General features: G+C 54.1%; 1 protein-coding gene across 1 annotated transcript in view; it reads left to right on the top strand.

Annotated features, from left to right (window-relative positions):
- SCN2B (sodium channel, voltage gated, type II beta subunit) overlaps positions 1 to 11,279 on the top strand; it is a 13,996-nt gene extending 2,717 nt beyond the window's left edge. Inside the window, exons 2-4 of the mRNA XM_011964856.1 lie at positions 5,338 to 5,504; positions 5,799 to 6,009; positions 7,009 to 11,279. Coding sequence (XP_011820246.1) covers positions 5,338 to 5,504; positions 5,799 to 6,009; positions 7,009 to 7,208 — 578 coding nt within the window. The 3' untranslated portion in view covers positions 7,209 to 11,279. The remainder of the gene's footprint in view (positions 1 to 5,337; positions 5,505 to 5,798; positions 6,010 to 7,008) is intronic.
- Positions 11,280 to 20,798: the final 9,519 nt, after the last annotated feature.

The following is a 20,798-nucleotide window of genomic DNA, read 5'->3' as shown; positions in this document are numbered from 1 at the left end:
GTGCCTGTAGTCCTAACTGTTCCAGGATGCTGAGGTAGGAGTATCAAGAGTTCCAGGCTGCAGTGAGCCGTGATCACGCCACTGCACTCCAGCATGCGCAACAGAGCCTAACCCTGTCTCTTAAAGAAAGAAAGAAAGAAAGAAAGAAAGAAAGAGAAAGAAAGTGAAGTCTGGTCCTCACTCTGGCCCACTGCACATATCTGCTGCTTGTGGTGGCAGGGACCCAGACATGGAGAGAAAGCTGTCTCTTCTTCCTTTAGTCGACTTTATTGAGCCCCAGTCTGTGCCACCCACTGTCCTGGGTGCCAGGGATACCAAGATGAATAAGAATCAGTTCCCCGGAGCCTCTTGAGGGAAACAGGCCCATAAACAAATAATAATAAGACAACATTGTATGTATGGTAACAATAATAGCAATAGTGATCATCAGAGTCGCAGCTAACTTTTGTCCAGGCCATGTGCTAGGCACTGTGCTGAACTTCATACAGACAGTAAGTCACTTAATCCTTACGACAGCCCTACGAAGTTGGGCTTATTGTCCCCTATATTACAGATGAGGAAACTGAGGCACTGGGAGGTTAACTATCCTGCCATTCTGCCCCCAAGTCATGTGGAAGAGATAGGAACAGGGCTTGGGTGAGGACAAGAACACTGGGGAAACAGTCACTGAGGCTAATGTGCTGTGAGCTGGGACCTGAAGAATAAGTAGGAGGGCCCCAGGGACAGGAGGGCAAATGAACTTCCCAACCTGAAGCAAAAATATGTGCAAAGGCATGGAGAAGGGAAGCAAGGTGGTGTTTTCAGAAAAAATCAGAACTGGGGTCACTGGAGTGAAGGAGACCTGGGGGGATGGGGGCTGGCAGGAGATGAGGCTAGGGTATAAGTTGGCCTCAGATGGCAAAGGGCTTGGAAGCCGTGCCCAGGAGCCTGGACTCGATGCTGAAAGCAGTGGGTAGCTGTTGGAGGTTTGGAGGTGAGGAGTGATGAGGGTGGGTTGCTCCTGGCTGCACGAGGATGGGCTAGAGCGGCCGGGGTTGGGGAGGCCCTGGAGCAGGAAGGGTCTGGATGGTACGGCAGTGCAGGTGCGGAGATACGGGCTGGAAGCCACACTCACCTGGGAGGCAGGAGCTGCCCTGGGAGACAGTTCATCTGTTTAGATACTAAAAAAAAAAAAAAAAAAAAAAGAAGGAAATAATTACCTCATAGTTTGCTGTAGGGTGGAAAGAGGAGTGAAGAGATTAACTTCGAGTCTCTGCAAGAGATAGCATTTGGCAGATGAGCAAATTTTCATAGTCTCTGCAAGATGGGCTAGTTAGAACAGTGGATGACACGGTGCCTGAGGGCCCAGATGTGCCTTGGAGACAGCAGGGGGCCCGCCACTGCTGACGTTTTGGATCTAAGATCAGAAGTCACAGCCCGTTGATGATCATTTCCCCTCTTGAGTTGAAAATCAGGAGACACAGGCCCCAGACCTGGTCTCAAATGGGACAACCAGGAAGACTGCGTGCCTCCCTTGTATGGAGGTTCCTTTAAATGCAACCATTCCCTGCTGGCCGGCCTGCCTGAAGTTGGACCTGCCATATAGTCGGCAAGAGATCTGGTACCCCAGATGCCTTGGGATGGGGCTCACTTCCCCACTCAGCTTCACTGCCTCAACGCTGCCTGGAGCCAGGCAGGCTAGCTTCAGATTCTAGCTTCACCTCTCACTAGCCGTGAACTTGGGTTCGTCTCTTAACTTCTTTATGCTGCATCTTCCTCATCCGGAATGTGGGAGTGATAACAGGGTTTTGTTAGTATTAAATGAGGTGATATGTGTAGAGTAGACAGTGCCCGGCTCGTTGTAAGCATTTTGTAAGGGTTTGTGGCTGTGAAGTCCTTTCTGTGGCCTTGGCCATGCATTCGGGTGCTTTCCCGAAGCAGGAGAGTTAATCAAGAGACCAGAGTTTTGCTCACAGCTGTGATCTTATTGAGCCATGGCCCCCTCCTCTTTAATGAGGGCCCGGACTGGCGGAAGGTCTGAGGCCCAGCACCCTAAAGCTGCTGGGATTCTGGTAAGGTCACAGGCTCACGTGGGGATCTTAGATAAGGGGCTAGGAACCATGATTCTGGCCTCAGCTTGTCCCTATTCTCTGCGTGTGGCTCTCATGGCCTCTCCTTCCTCATCGATAAAACAGTGGGGCTAGATCTACGGTTTCTGATCTCAGCTCCAACTCTGGCTCCGGATCCCACGCTCCCTCGCCGGATGGAACTTGACGTTTCACCTCTGTGACCACTAGAGGGCACGCGTGTTCCGCCCGGTACCTTCTGCAGTGCCGCGCTGCAGGGTGGGGAGGGGGAGCCCTGCATTGCACCTCTCTGGCTGCCCCAGTCCTGCGGGCCAGAAAAGGCGCCCCCGCACTCCTCTCTACCCTGCCCTCCTCCACGGCAGGGTGCTAGCTCCTTCGAGATGGTGGAGTTCAAGTTCTAATCTGGAGCACTGCCTTGGGCTTGGTGGAGGGGGCGGGCGGAGGCCCGCGCAGGGTCAGCCGGGCTTCACAGAACGCAGACTTTTTGGCCTGAAGAGCCCCTGGGAAGATAATCGACCTCCCAAGGGAAGAGCTAGAGGGGCAGCACATTCCCGGGTGGGAGGTAAGCTCAGGACAAGCACTATCAATGCCTTCCCTCAGAGCTCTGTGACTCTGCAGATAGCGATGCTGTTGGCATTTTCTGCACACCTCCTCCCTGGCTGGTGCGGTGCCAGACGCTTTCAGAATGGTGATGAAAGTGCAGGAGATGGAATTGGGCGTTGTTCTTCCTGGCAGGGGCCCACTCATCCTCCCCAGGCCGTACTCCCCTAATGAGCACTTAAACTCACACCTGGAATCCTCAGCCCTGGGCTCCTCCTCTAGAAAACGCAGATGGTGACGCCTGTCTCCCAGCTTGGAGAACAGATGAGGTCCCCATGCCTACCCCTCCATCCAGGGCTGCTTCCAGTTCAGAGAATCTCTGGTTCTTAAGTCCTACCACTTGCCCTGATCACTGGGGCCAGGGGCGGGGCCGGCAGAAGGGTGCTCCAGGCACACGTTGATGTCCCTGCAGGCTGCAGGGCAGCTGCTTCTGCAGCTTTGTGCAGGAAAAAAAAAAAAAAAGTTTGAAAAATAGGAGCCCTGCAGGCCTGGGCTGTTTGCCAATTCCTAAGGACTGGCTGGAGGGGACAGTCTCCAAGGTGCCCTCAGGCCAGGCCAGATGCTCCCCTAGAAGCCCTTCCTGTTTGCAAGGCAGAACTTGGGGAGAATTGAGGATAATAGCAGCTACCATTTGCTGAATACTTACTGCTTATTTTCATTATGGAAACAACCCTGGGGGATACGCGTCACCAGCTGCATTTTACAAAGGAGCAGCCCCCACTCTCCCAGCTTCTGATGCTGGAGCTGGGATTGAACCCAAGTCTAGTCGCATCCCCTTGTCTATGCTATTCCCACATCAGTCACTATTGGGCTCGCCTGGACAGCCTCCCAGCACTCCCCAACCCTGCAGGGACCTCCTATCACACTCCAAAGAGGAAACTCCTAATTCCGCATGCTGGCCCACAAAGCCTTTGTGAGCTGGTCCCTGCCTTACTCTCGGATCTCAGGTCTCACCATGCGCCCCCTTGGTCACTCTGCTCCCTCTGCCTCAGGCACACGAAGCTCCTTCCAGTCACTGGGACTTGGCCCCTGGGAGTACCCCTGCCTGGGAACTCGACTCCCTCAAAACTTCAACGGGCTCACTCCCTCACTTCAGGCGGGCACTGCCTGCGTGTCCCCCTCACAGCAGGCTTCCCTGCCCACCCAACATCAGACAATGCCCCTCTACCTTGCCGTGTGTCTCTAACCTACAACTCCATGATTTTTTTCCTTGTCTACCCTTCTTCCCAGAATATAAGCTTCATGATGCAGTGACTCTGCCTGTCCTGTTCACAGCAGTAACCCTCAGGGCCTAGACTAAGTGCCTGGCACACAGTAGGTGATTTATAAATATTTGGTAAATGAGTGCATGAATGACGCTGAACACTGCTGTTTATCCTCCGTAAAGAAAGGGAATCTTCTGAGATAAGGTTCTTGAGGATACGGGCAGAGCATCTTGGAATGAAGGCTAGGGCTCAGGTGAGTCCAGTGAGGTGCCTAGGGCGTGACATTTAAGGAGGTCGTTCCATGACCAGAGAGTGGATGCCCCTTAAGTGTCTTGCCCCAGGCCCCTCGCTCACCTCCCTATAGGCTCTGTCCTGCTTAGAATGTCAGAGTGGGACAGGCCTTTCTCAGTCCCAGCACCAAGGTCTCCTGGCCTACATCTAGTGTTCCCAATAGGGCTCCTCCACAGAACCAGCAGCTCCCACCCTGCCCTCCTGTAGCAGCTCCTTGCCATGGTGTCTCCAGGTCTGACATCTCCAAGAGGGACTCCTGTCCCTGTAGACCCATCAGCTGGTCCTTGGAATGGTGCCTCACCTTCTGGGGCACCTCTTCCCTCCCACAGCTTGTCTGCCCTCTTTCTTGTCTGTCACAAGCCTGAGGAAAGTAGGGGGCTGGGCTGTGCTGGGACACAGCTTTGCTCTGTCCCTGGGATATGGAGAGTGAGGTCTTCCAAATCTCCAGCTGTTCTCAGGCTGCTGCCCTGAGAACAGAACTGCAGGGGAGCCCTCAGTTTCAGCTGGAAGGGCTTTGGCCCAACAAAGATGGTTCGAAGTGGTGAGAATAAGGGGGAAACTGAGGCAAGCATAGTGAAGCCCCTTGTCTGTGGTCTTCTGCTAGCATATGACAGAAGTGGGGCAAGTGTGGTGGGGGCGGGGGTTGCCTAACAGTGGTTCTAGAAAAGGCTTGGGGCCATTTGGCTGCCCCTGGCTTGACAGATAGGTGACGTGATGATTTGGTCTCTCTCCTCCCCTACCTGCTCTGCCACCCCACTTTGCCTCAAAGACCATATCTGGTGCCCCATATGTGCCTGCCCACTCCACGAGTATGGACTGGGGAGGCTGAGTGGGCCCCTGCCAGGAAGAACGAAGCCCAATTCCATGCGGCTTGCACCTGTACTCCCAGCTACTTGGGAGGCTGAGGTGAGAGGATCACCTGAGCCCAGCAGGTTGAGGCTGCGTGAATCATGATTGCGCCACTGCACTCCAGCTTGGGCAACAGAGACCCTGTTGCAAGTAACAATAACTCCCACCTCCTGACTAACTGGCACTGTTAAGGACCCAGTCCCCTGCCCAGTCCCCTGCCGGTTGCTCTGCTCTGCCTCATCCCCCAACACCCTCAGGCACAGAGGGCTTGCCCCTCCCCAGCCCTTTCAGCCAGACTCCTCACCAACTTGTGGCTTCGTCTGCAGTGCCACCAGGACGGAGCATGGAGGTCACAGTACCTGCCACCCTCAATGTCCTCAATGGCTCTGATGCCCGCCTGCCCTGCACCTTCAACTCCTGCTACACAGTGAACCACAAACAGTTCTCCCTGAACTGGACTTACCAGGGGTGCAACAACTGCTCCGAGGAGATGGTGAGTCCTGGGCTGAAGGCGGGAGTGGGGGAGGAGGCAGGAGCCCCACAGCATGAAGGCCCCGTCCCACCATCGGCCCCCGCGCTGGACTAGGCCCCAGAGGACCCTGGGTGGGCTGCGTGCCCTGGAGGCTTTGACACAAGGTGTGCTGCGCACCCTGGTGCCTCCTAGAGGTAACTGCCTCTCTTCCCCAGGAAAAGGGTAGATAAGAAGAGGGGGCATCCTCGCTGTCCTTGTAGTTGCTTGCTCATTCAGCCGCCCAGCTGCCCATCCTGTCCCTCGCTCCATCCCCAGTTCCTCCAGTTCCGCATGAAGATCATTAACCTGAAGCTGGAGCGGTTTCAAGACCGCGTGGAGTTCTCGGGGAACCCCAGCAAGTACGATGTGTCCGTGATGCTGAGAAACGTGCAGCCTGAGGACGAGGGGATTTACAACTGCTACATCATGAACCCCCCCGACCGCCACCGGGGCCATGGCAAGATCCATCTGCAAGTCATCATGGAAGGTGAAGGCTGGGGTGCCAGCTGCGGGGCCCTGACCTTTCCCACCCACCTACTCTCTGCAGCACTCGCTCAGGGCACTTTGGGGAGGCCATGCCTTCCTGAGGGTGGGAGCAACCATTTGTGCTGCATAGAAGGAATCCATTTTCTTCCCTCTAGTCCTCAAGAACCTGGGAACATGTCCCAGAGAGTCCTGGTAATGATATAGACTATAATCCCGGTCTTAATGATGGGGCTGGGCGCGATGGCTCACACTTGTAATCACAGCACTTTGGGAGGCTGAGGCAGGCAGATAGCTTGAGCTCAGGAGCTCGAGACCAGCCTGGGCAACATGGCAAAACTCCATCTCTACAGAAAATGCAAAAATTAGCTGGGCATGGTGGCTGGCACCTATACTCCCAGCTACTTGGGGGGCTGAGGTGAGAGGATCACCTGAGCCCAGCAGGTCGAGGCTGCAGCGAATCATGATTGCACCACTGCACTCCAGCCTGGGCAACAGAGCAAGACCCTGTTTCAGATGACAACAACAACAATAATAATGACGGTGATGATGGCAGCTTTCATTTATTGGGCACCTCTATGTCTCAGTCGTAGGGCTAAGCTCTGTTTATGCATTATTTCATCCTCATGAAAACCTTCAAGGAAGGTATTATTATTAACCCCATTTTACAGGTTAGAAAACTGAGGTTAGAGAAGATAAGTTACTTAAGGTCATGCAATTCATAAGTTGTACAATCAGGACTCAAATTTGGGTCTGGTTTGATCTTAAAGTTCGTGCTCTTAAATACTTCATCACACTACCTCCTCTGGGGCCTTTGGGTGTCCTGGGATTTGAGGGTGGGGGCACTTCAGGGTCAGTCACCTGGATTGCTTTTTGGCTTTGCTAAAGTCCTGTCTGTGGAGGAGAGTAAAGTCAGGGTGGTTCCACGCATGCCATGGGTAGTGGGGTGGTGGGGAGGCCCCTTTCCCAGCCCTGGTGCTCAGTGGCTCTCCTTCCTTTCCAGAGCCCCCTGAGCGGGACTCCACGGTGGCCGTGATTGTGGGTGCCTCTGTCGGGGGCTTCCTGGCTGTGATCATCTTGGTGCTGATGGTGGTCAAATGTGTGAGGAGAAAAAAAGAGCAGAAGCTGAGCACAGATGACCTGAAGACCGAGGAGGAGGGCAAGACGGACGGCGAGGGCAACCCAGATGATGGCGCCAAGTAGTGGGTGGCCGGCCCTGCAGCCTCCTGTGTCCCGTCTCCTCCCCTCTCTGCCCTGTACAGTGACCCTGCCTGCCCGCTCTTGGTGTGCTTCCCGTGACCTAGGACCCCAGGGCCCACCTGGGGCCTCCTGAACCCTCCACTTCGTATCTCCCGCCCTGCACCAAGAGTGACCCACTGTCTTCCATCTGAGAAACCTGCCATGCTCTGGGACATGTGGGCCCTGGGGAGAGGAGAGAAAGGGCTCCCACCTGCCAGTCCCTGGGGGAGGCAGGAGGTACGTGTGAGGGTCCCCAGAGAGAAGGGAGTGGGTGGGCAGGGGTGGCGGAGGAGGCCGCCGTCCACCTGCCCAGTGCTTGGCCTGGCAGTGGCTTCAGAGAGGACCTGGCTGGGAGGGAGGGCTTCCCTGTGCTGACAGAGCTCCCTCAGGAGGGCTTGGCCTGGCATGGCTGTGCTCCTCCCCTGCTCCCAGCCCAGAGCAGCCGTCAGGCTGGAGGTGACGATGAGTTCCTGAAGCTTGGAGGGGCATGTTAAAGGGATGACTGTGCATTCCAGGGCACTGAAGGAAAGCCAGGGCTGCAGGCAAAGCTGGACATGTGCCCTGGCCCGGGAGGCCGTATCTGGCCCTCGTTTCCATTGCTAGTGGCCTCCTTGGGGCTCCCGTTGGTTCCTAATCCCTTGGGACTGTGGATGAAGCCAGACTGGAAGGGCAGCTCCAGGTAGGGGATCAGGTTCCACAGAGGGCACCCACCAACAGAGGCCAGTTTCAAAGTCAGCTGAGGGGCTGATGGGTGGGCCCCATGGTGAACGCAGGTTGCTGCAGGCTCTGACTTCTCCCTGGGGTAACCACCCTCGCCTGGGCAGGGGCAGCCAAGGCTGGGAAATGAGGAGGCCATGCGCGGGGTGGGCCAGCTTTCTTTGGGGCGTCAGTGAGAACTCTCCCAGTTGCCCTCGGTGGGATTTCCACCTGGCTTTTAGCTGCAGAGAGGGAAGGGAAAGTCTGAGGCCAGCATGAGGGCAGGCCTTGGAACCTGAGTCCCCAATGGCAGCCCTGTCCCATCTGTGGCCACGCTACTCGCTCCTCTCCCAACAACTCCCTTCATAGGGACAAAAATGGCAATTGTAGGCCAGGCACGGTGGCTCACGCCTGTAATCCCAGCACTTTGGGAGGCCGAGGCGAGTGGATCACCTGAGGTCAGGAGTTCAAGACCAGCCTGGCCAACATGGCAAAACCCCATCTCTATTAAAAACACAAAAATTAGCTGGGCATGGTGGCGTGTGCCTGTAATCCCAGCTACTTGGGAGGCTGAGGCAGGAGAATCGCTTGAGCCTGGGAAGCGGAGGTTGCAGTGAACTGAGATTACACCACTGCACTCCAGCTTGGGCGACATAGAGAGACTCCGTCCCAAAAAAAAAAAAACAGAGGGAGCCAACCATCACTGCCATTACACTCACATTCAATAGAAATTGGTTAGGCCTGAGAGAAGGAGCAAGAGACAGAAACACTGACTCTGAGAACACGACCTTGGAAGATCCTGAGATCAACTAGCCAAGTCACTCACTTACAAATGGGGAAACTGAGGTTCCAACTGACAGAAACTGAGGGTCCTGCCCTCTTCTCTGGCTCCTCAGTCTCCAGTTTGAATCAACAGAGCCATTGTTTTCCAGGTGGGAGGGGCCTCTGGGGCCTGGTCCATGACGGGGCGAGGTGGAGGGGTGGGCTCCTCTAGCCCTGCCCCTCTCCCAGGAGCCCAGCCCCTCTGGCCAGGACTGAGGAGGAGTGGAGGGAAGCAGGGAGGGAGGGCTCGAGCATGAAGGGCGCAGCTGCTGGCAAATGCCCCATTCCCTGCCCCAGAACTTCCCAGCCTTTCCAGGAGCTCAGCCCCACCCCTGCTCAGGGAGTCAGATGCCCAGGGTAGGGAATAAGTCTAGGAAAGGGGGTGGAGACAGGACTGTGACAGTCTCAGGGACCAGTCCCTGCCTCTGCCCATCAGATGGCCAATTTGGGGAGAGAGCAATATCATCTGGGAGATTCAGCTTAATTCGCTTCAATTCAGCAACCATTTATTGAGCATCTATTACATGCCAGGCACTGTGCCGGGCACTGGGGATATACACAAAGCCATAAGCATTGGGGGCTACCAGGTTGGCACTGTAGGGACCAAGATTAACTTTTTGGTGCATCTAATTCCACCTCTGCAAGACACTGCTTCCAAGGCTACAATTGGGGAAGATGAAGAGATTCTAGAATCTGGGCCCTGGGAAGGGAGATACAGCATGGAAGAGGGGCGATACAACAGGGTCAAGGGTGCAGAGGCCAGGCAGAGTGGGCACAGAGTGGGGGATGGGCAACCAGCCTGGTAACACCTGGGTGAGGTGAGTGAGTCAAGCCCATCTGGAAATGCTAAACTCATCAGCTCAGTACCTAACTGCCAATCAACACACTGCCAATGTGGGTGGGCTAAGCCACCAGGATGCCTGCAGCAGATGGACACTGCCCATACTCGAGCCAGCCAGCTGGGGGCAGAGAGGTGGGTGGTGGGCACCTCATGCCAGCTGAGACCAAGAGAGGTTGTATACATTTCTGCAGCTTGCAGATTTCATTTTTTTGGTCACTTTTAAAGTGTCCTTCTCTCCCAGGATGAGTGAGGATCTGTGCTGATGTTGGGAACTTATCTTTTTCCAGGATCCATAACATTTAGGGGAATTATTTGTGGGCTTTCCTAGTGTATTCTAAGAAGTTCTAACTCTCCATCAAGAAGCCTAAGATTTCTGGAGTCTTTTTTCCCTCTGCCCTGACCAGTTGGGGCCCAGGAAAAGCAATGTGTCTTCATGGGCCTCAGGGCCCCGGCAGATGGGGCTGGGTCAGGAGCTATCTCTGTCCCAGGTGCTCAGCCCGCATATGCATTTTCTTCTGGAGCCTCTTAAAATCTCCTCCAGAGGACTCATAGAGCTGCCTCCCCCAGGATGGTGAGGTTGGGAGCAAAATGGGGCTTCTGTAAGTAGAGGTGGAAAACCAGTGAGATGTTTCCACAGCGGCCATTTCTCTACCGTTTCCTAACTTATGCTGACAAGTTTTTCCTCTTCCTACCGTGGGGTTCGAGCCCCACTTCTGGCTGCATGTTCCCACCACCATGCTCTGCTGGTTTCAGTCTGCTGACTTTCTCAACTGCTCCAGCCTCTCCTGCTCTCTCAGAACCTCCCCCTGCTCCCCCTCCCCCCAATCTGTCTTTTCCTCCTAATTAAGGGCCACTGCAAAGAGAGACGGGCTGGCTAACCCATGGGATTTAGCTTATAAGAACAAAGCACAATTTTTCAGGACTGAAATGCCTTGAGGTGCCTTGGAACTGGCTTTGGAAATAGCTATCTGCCCCCTAGCTATGGACTCTTCACAGTTATTTCCAGTTTATAAAAAGGAAAAGCTGATCGGATCCATATTTCTCTCTGCGTGTCTCCTTGGGAAGGTTGGGCTGGTAAATATTTGCAAGGTCAGGTTAAGCAGACAGACAATTGAAAACACTGGGCAGGTCCAAAAGGATAGTCCCAGGCCATAGGAATGGCTTGGTGCAGTTAACGGGTGATGAAGCAAGAAATCTTCCTTCCTACTTATGTCTTAAGGATGGACAGCCTGTGTCTCTTGCTGTGCCTCTTGCTGGCGTCTTCCTTTATTGAAGCTTGCTGATGCACTGTACATAGTCTCTCTATATAGGTATAGATATATTATATATACAAATATCAAACATCTCACCACACCCACCCCAAAAGTTACACTGTGTGTGTGTGGGGAGGTGTAATCACTTCTCAGTGTTTTGAGTTGATTCACCAAAGGCAAATTTTGGAATGTTCTTGCGCTTTGTGCACTTGGAGGGGAAAACCCAGCTACATATGCACTTTCTCGGTTGTGTGTGCTATAGAGAGGTTGGAAGGGGTGGTTGGAAGGGGAGAGAAACTGAGATGGCCCTCTATGACCCGACTGCTGGGATGTATCTGCTTTTGGGAGCAGACTGAGTTTCTTTTGCAATTTGTCTTATTGTTTGGGTCTACTGGCGACAATAAACTGTCTCCCCTGAAAATCCCTCGAGTGTGGCTTTATTCAGGGGTTCAGAGCAGGGTAGGCCGAAGCTTTGCCAGGATCTTAACTGGAACCCTAGGTGCTCCTTGCCTGGTAATCCCATTGGTGCTGCCAGATCTCCAGGATCTGAGGGCCTCAACGCCCCTGCCTCACAAGGGGAATGTTGTCTAACCCACACTTGTCCCCCCACAGATGTTTCATCCCTTTGCCTTCCCCAGCCCCCTGGGGACTCTGCCCACCCCGAGACAGGGTGACTGAACACCTACTTCTTGGAGGGCTCTCGATCATTTTGGGGATGAAGACAACCCTGGAAGCTCCCAAGGCTGACTGTCATGCGGATGTTGCCTGTTCTTTGCACGGGCAGACAGGCCATCCTTCCTGCTCTGTTCCCCAAAGGTGTTGGATTAGACATTTCTTTTGCCTCCTCTGGACTCAGGAAGAATAGATGACAGCTGGTCAGAGTCTGCCCTCATGCAATTCATGGAGAAGGGTGGCTGTGGGAAGGTTCAGGTGGCTCATGTCCCATCTACATACTGCTGGATCCTATTTACATGTGCCAAAGCAGCCCTAAGAAGTTTAGGACCAAAGGCGACCTCCTGGCTAGGGGCTCCACTGTCCAAGACAGGCCTTTTTTCCCCTCCCTTGCTCTCCATTCTTCTGTCTCTTTTCATCTCTCCTTCCCTCCCTTGCACCTCTCTCTCTCTGTCTCCTAGGAGGCTTACCAGGCTTACCTTCCTCTTCCTACCCTGAGGTTCGAGCCCCACTTCTGGCTGCATGTTCCCACCACCACACTCTGCTAGTTTCTCAACCGCTCTAGCCTCTCCTGCTCTCTCAGAACCTCCCCCTGCCTCCCCGCCCCCATCTGTCTCTTCCTCCTAATTAAGGGCCACTGCAAAGAGAGACAGGCTGGCTAACCCTTTTCAGCAAGAAAAACCTCAACTCGCTGAATGGCAAAGACATACTTAGGTAGTTGGTTCCTACTTTTCTCTTGGTTTCTGTCTCATTCCTGTCTGCTCCCTGGTGATTCAGAGACCCTCACCAGTGGTTAGTAGTTAGGAATACGCCAAGAGGACCTTGATATTGGTAGTTCTAATGGTTTAAAGGATGACAGCTGCCATTTGGGAGAGAAGTCAGACCGGAGGTGGCAGCGTTAAACAAAGGTGGCTGGTATTCAACAGCACCCAAGTTCCCTTGGTTTAAAAGAATGTCTATCCCTGGAGCCTGAGTCCTTCCACGAATGGGGTGTTGGCGGGGAGGGTGCTTCTCTACTTAACAGATAGGAACATTTGGGCAAGGGACATGGACTGAGCTGCAGAGGGCACCAGGGATTCTGGTTGGTTCCTTCCAGGATGGACACAGGACCCTGATATTCAGCCAGGCCAGCAGCATCTTCCTCACCGGGCTTTTCTCCCAAACACTTGGTTTTGGGGACCAGGTGGCAAAGGGACTAGGAACAGTTTGCCCCAACAGATTGAGAGTTCTTCCTATGGGCAAAGAAAAGGGAGCAAGGCCCTGGGGAAGAGGGCCTTGGAAGTCACAAACTGAGTCTGGTTTCTGGGAAGGCTGGATTTGGTTCAGGCAGCTCCCCTAAATTTGGGTTCTTTTTTTTTTTTTTTTTTTTTTAGTCTGAGTGTTAGATTTTTCCCCTGTGCCGAAGGGAGGGGGCCGAGTCGCGATTTATTTTAGAACAATTGTTTTTTAGCTACTTAAAATTTCTTGAGGTTTTGCTTATTCATACACTTACCTAAATTTGGGTTTTTTTTTTTGGCTAGTTTTTTGTATTTTTAGTAGAGACGGGGTTTCACCGTGTTAGCCAGGCTGGTCTCGATCTCCTGACCTCGTGATCCGCCCGTCTCGGCCTCCCAAAGTGCTGGGATTACAGGCTTGAGCCACCGTGCCCGGCCAAATTTGGGTTCTTTGGCCCGGCCTGCCTGGGGCAGGGTGGATTAATTTCGATTGCAGAATGAGCTGCCTTGGTGGGGGAAGGGATAGCTCCTACCCTGGTGCTCAAAATGATTGGTGTCCTGTGCCCCTCAATTGGGATAGAGATACCCATCCAAGAGCCTCCCAGTTCCCACTGGACACCCCATGCGTGGGATATCCCAGTGGGATAGCCATCGGCCTGCCCATGGACGGTTGCTAGGGAATAGGAATCTGGGTCAAAAGGAGTAGGGGTGACAGAGTAGACCTTTGCAACAGCAGAGATGGGAGGGCCCCCAGGAATACCTGTCAAGGCTCCTCATTATTCTAAAGGGGAAACTGAGGACCAGAACAGGGAAGTGACATGCTTAAGGCGACATGATGAGTCAAGCACAGACAGAGTCTGGCACTGGGTTCCGAGTCCACTGTGCTTCCTGCAGTCCACAGGTGCTGCACCTAGTGCTTGACACAACAGCACACACCAGCCCAGGCCCCTCCCCTGCTCTCCCCAGCTTGGCCTGAGTTGGTGCAGAAGAGGCACTCATGCTTCCTTAAGGGCCCAGTTTTCAAAGCTGAGGTTCAGAGAGGGAACATGATTTGCCCAGTCATACAGTTGGCTAATGAGTGAGCCTGGGATAGAACCCAAGTCTCTCTTCCCCCAGTAAATGCCTTCCCTAGGCAGACCTGATGTCCCTGGGCAAATAGGCTCATGTCCTTTGGCACTAGTTCCCGGAGTCCCGTTCCCATCCCCCATCAGCATGACGTGCCTCATGTCAGTTTGCATAGGGGCCCTTCTTAGGTTACCTATCTCCCTTCCATCTTGCAAGGGTGGAAGGTAGTATCAAAACATCTTCAGGTGACAGGAGCCTGGGGTAGTGTCTGGTGGGGTGCAGGCTGGGCAACTGGACACAGGACAGGAGGGCAGGCCCCCACTAGGTCTCCTGGCCTTCTTCATTGGCTTTTTGGGGGCTCAGAAGGTCTGCGCAGGAAGGGCTCTGCAGGAACCCTTCTCAGAGAGCCCTAGTAGCACTGCTGCCCCCCACTCTTCCTACAGAATCTCACGCCGAAACCCACCATATTTCAGTCATTCCTGGCTGCCTGCTACCAGGCTGATGTCCAGAGTGCCAGCTACTTCTTAGGACAGGCTCCAGCAACCCAGTGGATGAGGGCTCCGGAGGGCCTGGGGAAGGAAGCCCCGCTGAGAACCACATCCTGGCATCCTGACATGGCACACGGATGTGGTGGGGGGCGGTTAGTGGAGCCTAGCCTAGGAGAAAAGGGAGCAAGGCCCTAGGGAAGAGGTGATGGGAATAGACGAGTTGGGTTGGGGCAGTTGGTGGCCTGATTTGGCAACTTTTTCTTTTCTCTGGCAATAATGACCTCGAGGTCTAGGAGGTGCTGGGGAAGGAGGGGCAAGTGGGTGCCAGGCACTCAGCCTGGCTACTTGGGATTCCATGGGAGGGGTTTTCCCCTATGGCCCTGGCAAAGTCACCTCTATCCCAACCACAGTTGCCTCTGCTTCTCAAGTGGGATTCCCAGTAAACAGGTGGCAAAGGGACTAGGAACAGTTTGCCCTAACAGATTGACAGTTCTTCCTGTGGGCAAATAGGCAGAAGAGGAGGGTGTGTTCAGCCAGGAAGGGAAGTGTGCATCATAGCTATTGACCGATAGAGTGGCCCAGGCTGTAGCCTCAGGGACAGGGATTAGACTTGTCCCATTCTGTCCCAAGGCAAGACATTAGGACTGGCAGGGAGAGACAGATACTGATCCAATGTAAATCAGAGCTGTGCAGGGGGTTGAGTTTTGGAGGTAATGAGATCCCCATCCCGGAAGGTATGTAAGCATAACTTGGGGGTGTTGTTGGGAAGATTCATATATCAGGTCATACTTTTAGATAGCCTTTAAGTTTACTGATAATGGCCCTCTGCAGTCCTCATTTTAGGACTCAAATGATAGAAGTGGGATAGAAGTCTTGCTTGCCTGAAGATAAGTATAACACATACACCGGCAAACATGCACACGTGTCTGGCCCTCTGCTTTCTTACTCAGTTGCGGTTTTCCCCAGGCCCCCTCTATACCCCTGTACCACTTTACCTGGTTCTTCTGTATCTGATTTATCCGTGGTGGGGATGTGGGGGGTGTGGGCAAACCTCTATGTACAGTGAGAAATACGCTGGGAGAGGGTGGGAAATTTGAAGCCAGGTGACCTTGGGGAGCTTCTTTCCAAAGATGAGGCCAAGTCTAACTTGCCTTCCTAGGCCCACTAGCCAGGTCAGAAATTCCCGTCTTTCCAGTCAAGACTGTAGATGGACGACACAAGTCCTCCCTGCCTCCCTCTCCCTGAGTGCCCCCAGCCTGGCCAAATCTGTCAACATCTCCCTCAACTCCCCCACAGCACGCTTATACCCGGAGGCTGTCCACGGGAGCTGAACCTGCTGGAAAGGCTAAGGGGTGGATTTCATGGCCATCTTGAACTTTAAGGGCATTGAGGGAGGAAGGTATGGGACTCTTGGCTAGATCAATAAGAAGAGCCACTATTTACCGAGTACCTACTCTGTGCCTGGTGCTGACCTAGGTATTCGATGTACATCAGCTGACTTCATCCTCAGGGCAACATCCCACCCAAATGCATTCTTTTCTCATTTTTACAAATGAGGAAACAAAGTTCTGTGGTGTTATAAGTATGTGTACAAACAAGGTGGCATAGCTAGGAAACAGCAGAGCCAAATTCACGCTCAGGGCCTGGTGAGGCCAAAGCTATCACATGACATCAGGAGAAAGGACGGTGAACTGGGCTCTTACAGACCAAGCACTTGGGGGTGGGGGAAGGGTGGCTTGGAGCCAACCCTAAAATGACCATGGACAACAACATAAGGGCAAAACTGTGAACAGAGGCCATGCTTTCCCGGTGGGCCTCTCCTGCCCACCCCTACATGGCCTGGCCCTTGGCCCCACAGCTCTGTGCAAACAGCCACAGCATCTGCTGGCTACCTTCTCCTCTCCTGGCTTCTGGCTCCACTCCCTTCCTGCCAGAAGCCTGTGTATCCTCTGCTTCACCTACTGGGCAATTGTCTCCCTGTCCCCACCTGTCCCCTTCAGCCTGAGCCACATTCCAAATTCTTTAAGTTGCCCTCGACTCAGGAATTCTCTCCTCTGCTCCCAGACCTCCTCTCTTCCTCTCATCTGCCCCCCACCGTCTCTGCCACATTTCCTCTCCTGGTCCACATCCCCCCTCTCCCTCATTTTGCAAGACCCACTGCTCCTACACTAAATGCTCCTAATGCATGAAGCCAGAGCATGTGGGGAGTCCTGCCAGGTACTCCGTGCTATGCTGTGCTTCTGGCTTGCTCAGTCTGTCTCAGGTGCCCATTTCAGACCCAGCCAGGAGGGTATCTGGCTATTCAGCTGACAAGGCAGTCCTGCGAGAGACAGGCTGCAATGGATGACAAACCTTCCCAAAGCCTCCAGTTCCCAGCCCTCCCGAGTCACCGTCCTCCCTTGATGGACAGGCAGGGGGCCATGGTGACCCATGAAGCAGAGAGAGAAATATAGCTCTGGGGTGCTGGGTAGGGTGGTTGACACCCTGCCCGGGGGCTTCAAACCCCACCCCAGTGTGGCCTATAGTAAAGAGATGTCCAGGACTCACCCCGTCTCGGAGCTACTGCAAGGGCAGCACATGCCTGCTCCTGGAAGTGGGCGCACACCCTCTCCAGCTCGGGACTGGCCGGTGAGCATCCCTCTGGTCAGGATATTCCAGCTCCCTCCTCCCTCTGCCCTCCTCCTTCCAATGAGCTCATCTGTCTGGGGCTCCCTACCCACCTTAGCCTGAAAGGATGTTTGGACAGAACCTGGCAGAAAACAGAAACAGGAAGGGAGGGATTGAGGATGTGGCTTCCTACCTGCCTCTGCCCAGAGCCCCTAGACAGCAGAGGAGTGAGAAGAAGCGATCCACTCTCCTTGGGAGAAGGGTTCAGAAAGAGTTTATCTTTACTCCAACTCGCTGGTGTGAGGTGGACTCTGCGTGGTGTTCCTTGCTGGACTGCTAAGCCTCGTGCCTGTGGGTTGGTTTGGTGCATGCTGTCCTGTTAACCCCCTCGGCACCTGCCAAACTTCAGCGGACGCTGAGACTCTGGCTGGGGCCAAGCTGGTGCTCTGAGCTGGAGGAAGGGAGTGGTGAGTAGGGAGGGGTAGAGGGCAGACCTTGGTGCAGCAGAAGGAAGCCTCCAAAAGTTTGTCCAGGTAGCGTCACCTAACCCCAACCCAAGTGGCAGAAGGATTTGCGCACATTTAACTTTAAGTTAGTGCAAGTAGAGAGAATCTCCTGCCTGCAGTTTCCCCATGCTGAGACGGGGGCTCTGGTTACAACCAGGGAGTAGCTCGGGGAAGGAGAGGGGCAGATGCATCTTGGTGTTGATCTGGAGAGGAGCTGTGAGGTGGGTGTGTGGTGGGGGAGGCGGGCTCCCTGCAGAGCCCGTTGTCCTCCAGCTCCAAGAGCCGAGTCAGCGCTGCGCTGAGCTCCCTCTGTTACCTGCAGTGCCCCGGCAGGAGCGCGAGGGTTTATGGGGGAAGAGGAGGGAGAGGGAGGCAGGCGGGCAAGGGCAATAGGGGAGCCAGAGTAGGAGGAGGCTCCCTGCCAGGCTCTTGTTACTTAGGAGGAGCTCCTCTCAAAATAGCGCTGGAGACCTCCTTGGAGCTCTCTGTTGCCCTTCCTCCTCTGCACAGGGTCTCGATGGCTGTCTGAGAACTGACAGGGGAGGAAGCACTTTCCATGTACCCACCCTGATCATCTGTACAAGGTGATCCCGCTCCAGGGGTGAATGCCTTCCAGTGTAAGGGCAGCTCTGGAGGCTGGCAGCTGGAGCTCGGCCCATTCCTGCCCACCCGACTTCCCCTAGGGCATGCTGATTCCTCTCTAGGCTGGCCCTCCTGGAAAACAGGCACCCACCCTCCTTCCTAGCTCAGATTCAGCTCCCTAGGAGGGCAGGGGAGAGGAGACCTGCTGAGTCAGTTGCTTGGTCTCTGAGGATTTTTGTTGGGCTTACTGCTTCAAAGAACCCTACGTGAATCCCCAAGGAAACAATCTCCTTCCCCTTAAATCTAGGCCTTGTCTCCTGCAGCCTGAGAGCGGGCAGTTCTCTGACAACTCTGTGGCACAGGGCCCAATCCGCCTCTGCATCTTTGAAAACTGGCTCTTCAATGTATTTCTGAGCTAGGCCACCCAAGAGCTGTGTGTGCATTACCCCATCACCAGGAATCGGGCTTGTCTGACCGTGGCTGGGGACTGTGTCCCCAGATACCACCCCTGCCCTCCCCCAAGGGACTTCCAGCAGAAGGGACAGGAGCCAAGGTGTGGTATCTGTTTCTTCCTGTCCCTATCCAGTGACTGGGGACTCTTGAGCTGGGTGAGGAGGTACTAAATCAGGGAGGGCCCTGGAAAAGATAGTTTTAAAAGGTAAGAGAGAAGGAGCTCTGACCTTTTGACACCCTCTCCCCTGGCATCCTCAGTAGGAGCCTCTGAGTTAGATCGATGGGCTGGGTTTTTGAGAATTTTTGAGGAAAGTGCTCTATAAATGTAAAAATCCTCTAGCCCTTAAGCTAATGCATTTCCCAAGCACTCTTTCTGCCCAGCTGCGGAGCCCTCCTGGAGTTCTTTAGAGGAAAGCTGGGGGTGTGGATTGGGGAAATCAAGTAATGGGGGAGGTGCTAACCCTGACTTTAGCAGTAACTTTCTAGGTGACCTCGGGTTACACATTCTACCTCTCTGAGCCTCTTTCTTCCTCCCTAAGGCATGGGGATTGCCTATGGACCCTTCAAACTCTACGAACTGGTGAGGTAGCAGTGAGGTAGCAGGGAAGGTGGGGAGAGGGCACTGAGGACACTGGCCACCTTTTCCTGTCACCAGGATCTAAAGATAACCCTGCAGCTCTGTCCTTCTCCTCCCCCTGCTCTGGGCAGGGGTCACTTTCCTTCCCTTTGGCTCACCTCCTCTCTCACCTCAGTCCAGGGCTCTGAGAAACATGACCCCTGCTGTAAAAATAAAGTGGTCAGTTTGTGTGCCTGGCCCTGCTGATCTAGTGCAAGGACCTCCTGGGGGAAGGACAGGGTAAGCCTTGGAACCTGGAGACAGAGCGGGAGGCTCAGCCTCAGGGCCCACAGACCTCTTTAAGTTCAGATGGACTGAGTGTTTATCCTGTGCCTAGCAGTCTGCGAAGCACTTTTACATGCAATAATACCTCATTCCCTCTTTACGGCTAGGTCCACTTCTGATGTTGCAAGGCCTGGAGCAAAGATACAAATGGAAATCATACATATGTCTAAATATTAATCAGGAAAGCAAAGTGTTAAGATTGATGTTTTATCATCTGCCTTTAATTCCTTTTCCTTCATGATAACCTGGAAAACCATGTCCAACATGAAACTTTCAGGCCATTCTCTGGCACACGCTCTTCTCTGGTCCTGTAGGCAGAGGGGCTCCTGTGCATGCCTGGGGTGTATGTCAAGTTCCATGCGTTCCCCATCACCTGCAAACAGCTGTCCCTTGCCCACTGCTCTAGCCCTTGAATGTACACCCGATATGGTCAGCTCTTGAAAGGACAGATCTGGGGAATAGGGGGAATTCCAGAGTTCCTGATACCCAGAGTACGGTCTGGAAGGGGAGGAGGTGCATGTCCCTGTCTGCCCTGCCCCCTTGGTCCCATGGACTCATTCTCCAGTGAGAAGGGGCATGGCCAGAGGAGGGCCAGAATGAGGGCCTTTGAAACCAGGAATCCAGGGCTGAGGCTCCTGTTGCCCAAGTCTAGGGGTAACATTGCTCTTAGTATGCCTAGGAGGCAAATATTATTGCATTCACCATTTTATAGATGAGGAGCAGAGGCTCCCCCGGAACACTGTGTAACTTGCTCAAAGCCATACAGTCATAAATGGTGGCGCTGCCAGAGCCTCTGTGCCACTATAGGGAAGGCAGCGACCCTCTCTCCTGAAAAAGCAAACAGACATTCAGCATTTTGCCTGCAACCTCAAGGGGTCCGTTATTACTCCAAAGCCCACCCAGAGACCCCTGTTAAGAAGGTGGCGTGTTGGTGTGCCTGCAGCAGAAGTCAGACCATGAAGTGGGAGCAGGTTTCCCAGTTCGGACCAGTCCTAGACAGTAAAGATGGCCTGTGATGCAGGGAGGGTCTTGGATGGTTGGAAAGGTGCTCAGGAGGAGATCTACTCATTTACAGAACCACCAGCCCAAGTAGCACCGCTCAGGTGAAACTCTTTCACTTGGGACTGTCTGGGAAAAGGCTTACTCGTTCACAGCCTCGCCTCAGCCCTCTGACCTGGTTGTCACCTCGGACTCCTGCACCCCTACCCCAAAAGGGAGGCCGAGGGAGTCTGCGGTTCCGAAGAAAACCGGAGAGTTGGAGGAGGGCGAAAAGGCAGAGTCTGAGGGGGAGGGCCTAGGTAGGAAAAATGAGAAGCAGGGTGCAGGGGGAGGGAAATGGGGCGCAGGACACAGACCAGGAGCGGGCCGTCCTGCTCCCTAACCTGGAGCATGCCGATTTCCAAAGGGTCCATGGAGAAACGTGGGGCGGGGTGGCGGGTGGGGGAAGGGAGGGC

This window comes from Mandrillus leucophaeus, unplaced genomic scaffold, assembly GCF_000951045.1.
Source record: "Mandrillus leucophaeus isolate KB7577 unplaced genomic scaffold, Mleu.le_1.0 Scaffold71, whole genome shotgun sequence".
Classification (NCBI taxonomy): domain Eukaryota; kingdom Metazoa; phylum Chordata; class Mammalia; order Primates; family Cercopithecidae; genus Mandrillus; species Mandrillus leucophaeus.
The sequence above is the reverse complement of the archived record's forward strand: the minus strand, read 5'-3'. Positions and strand labels throughout refer to the sequence as shown.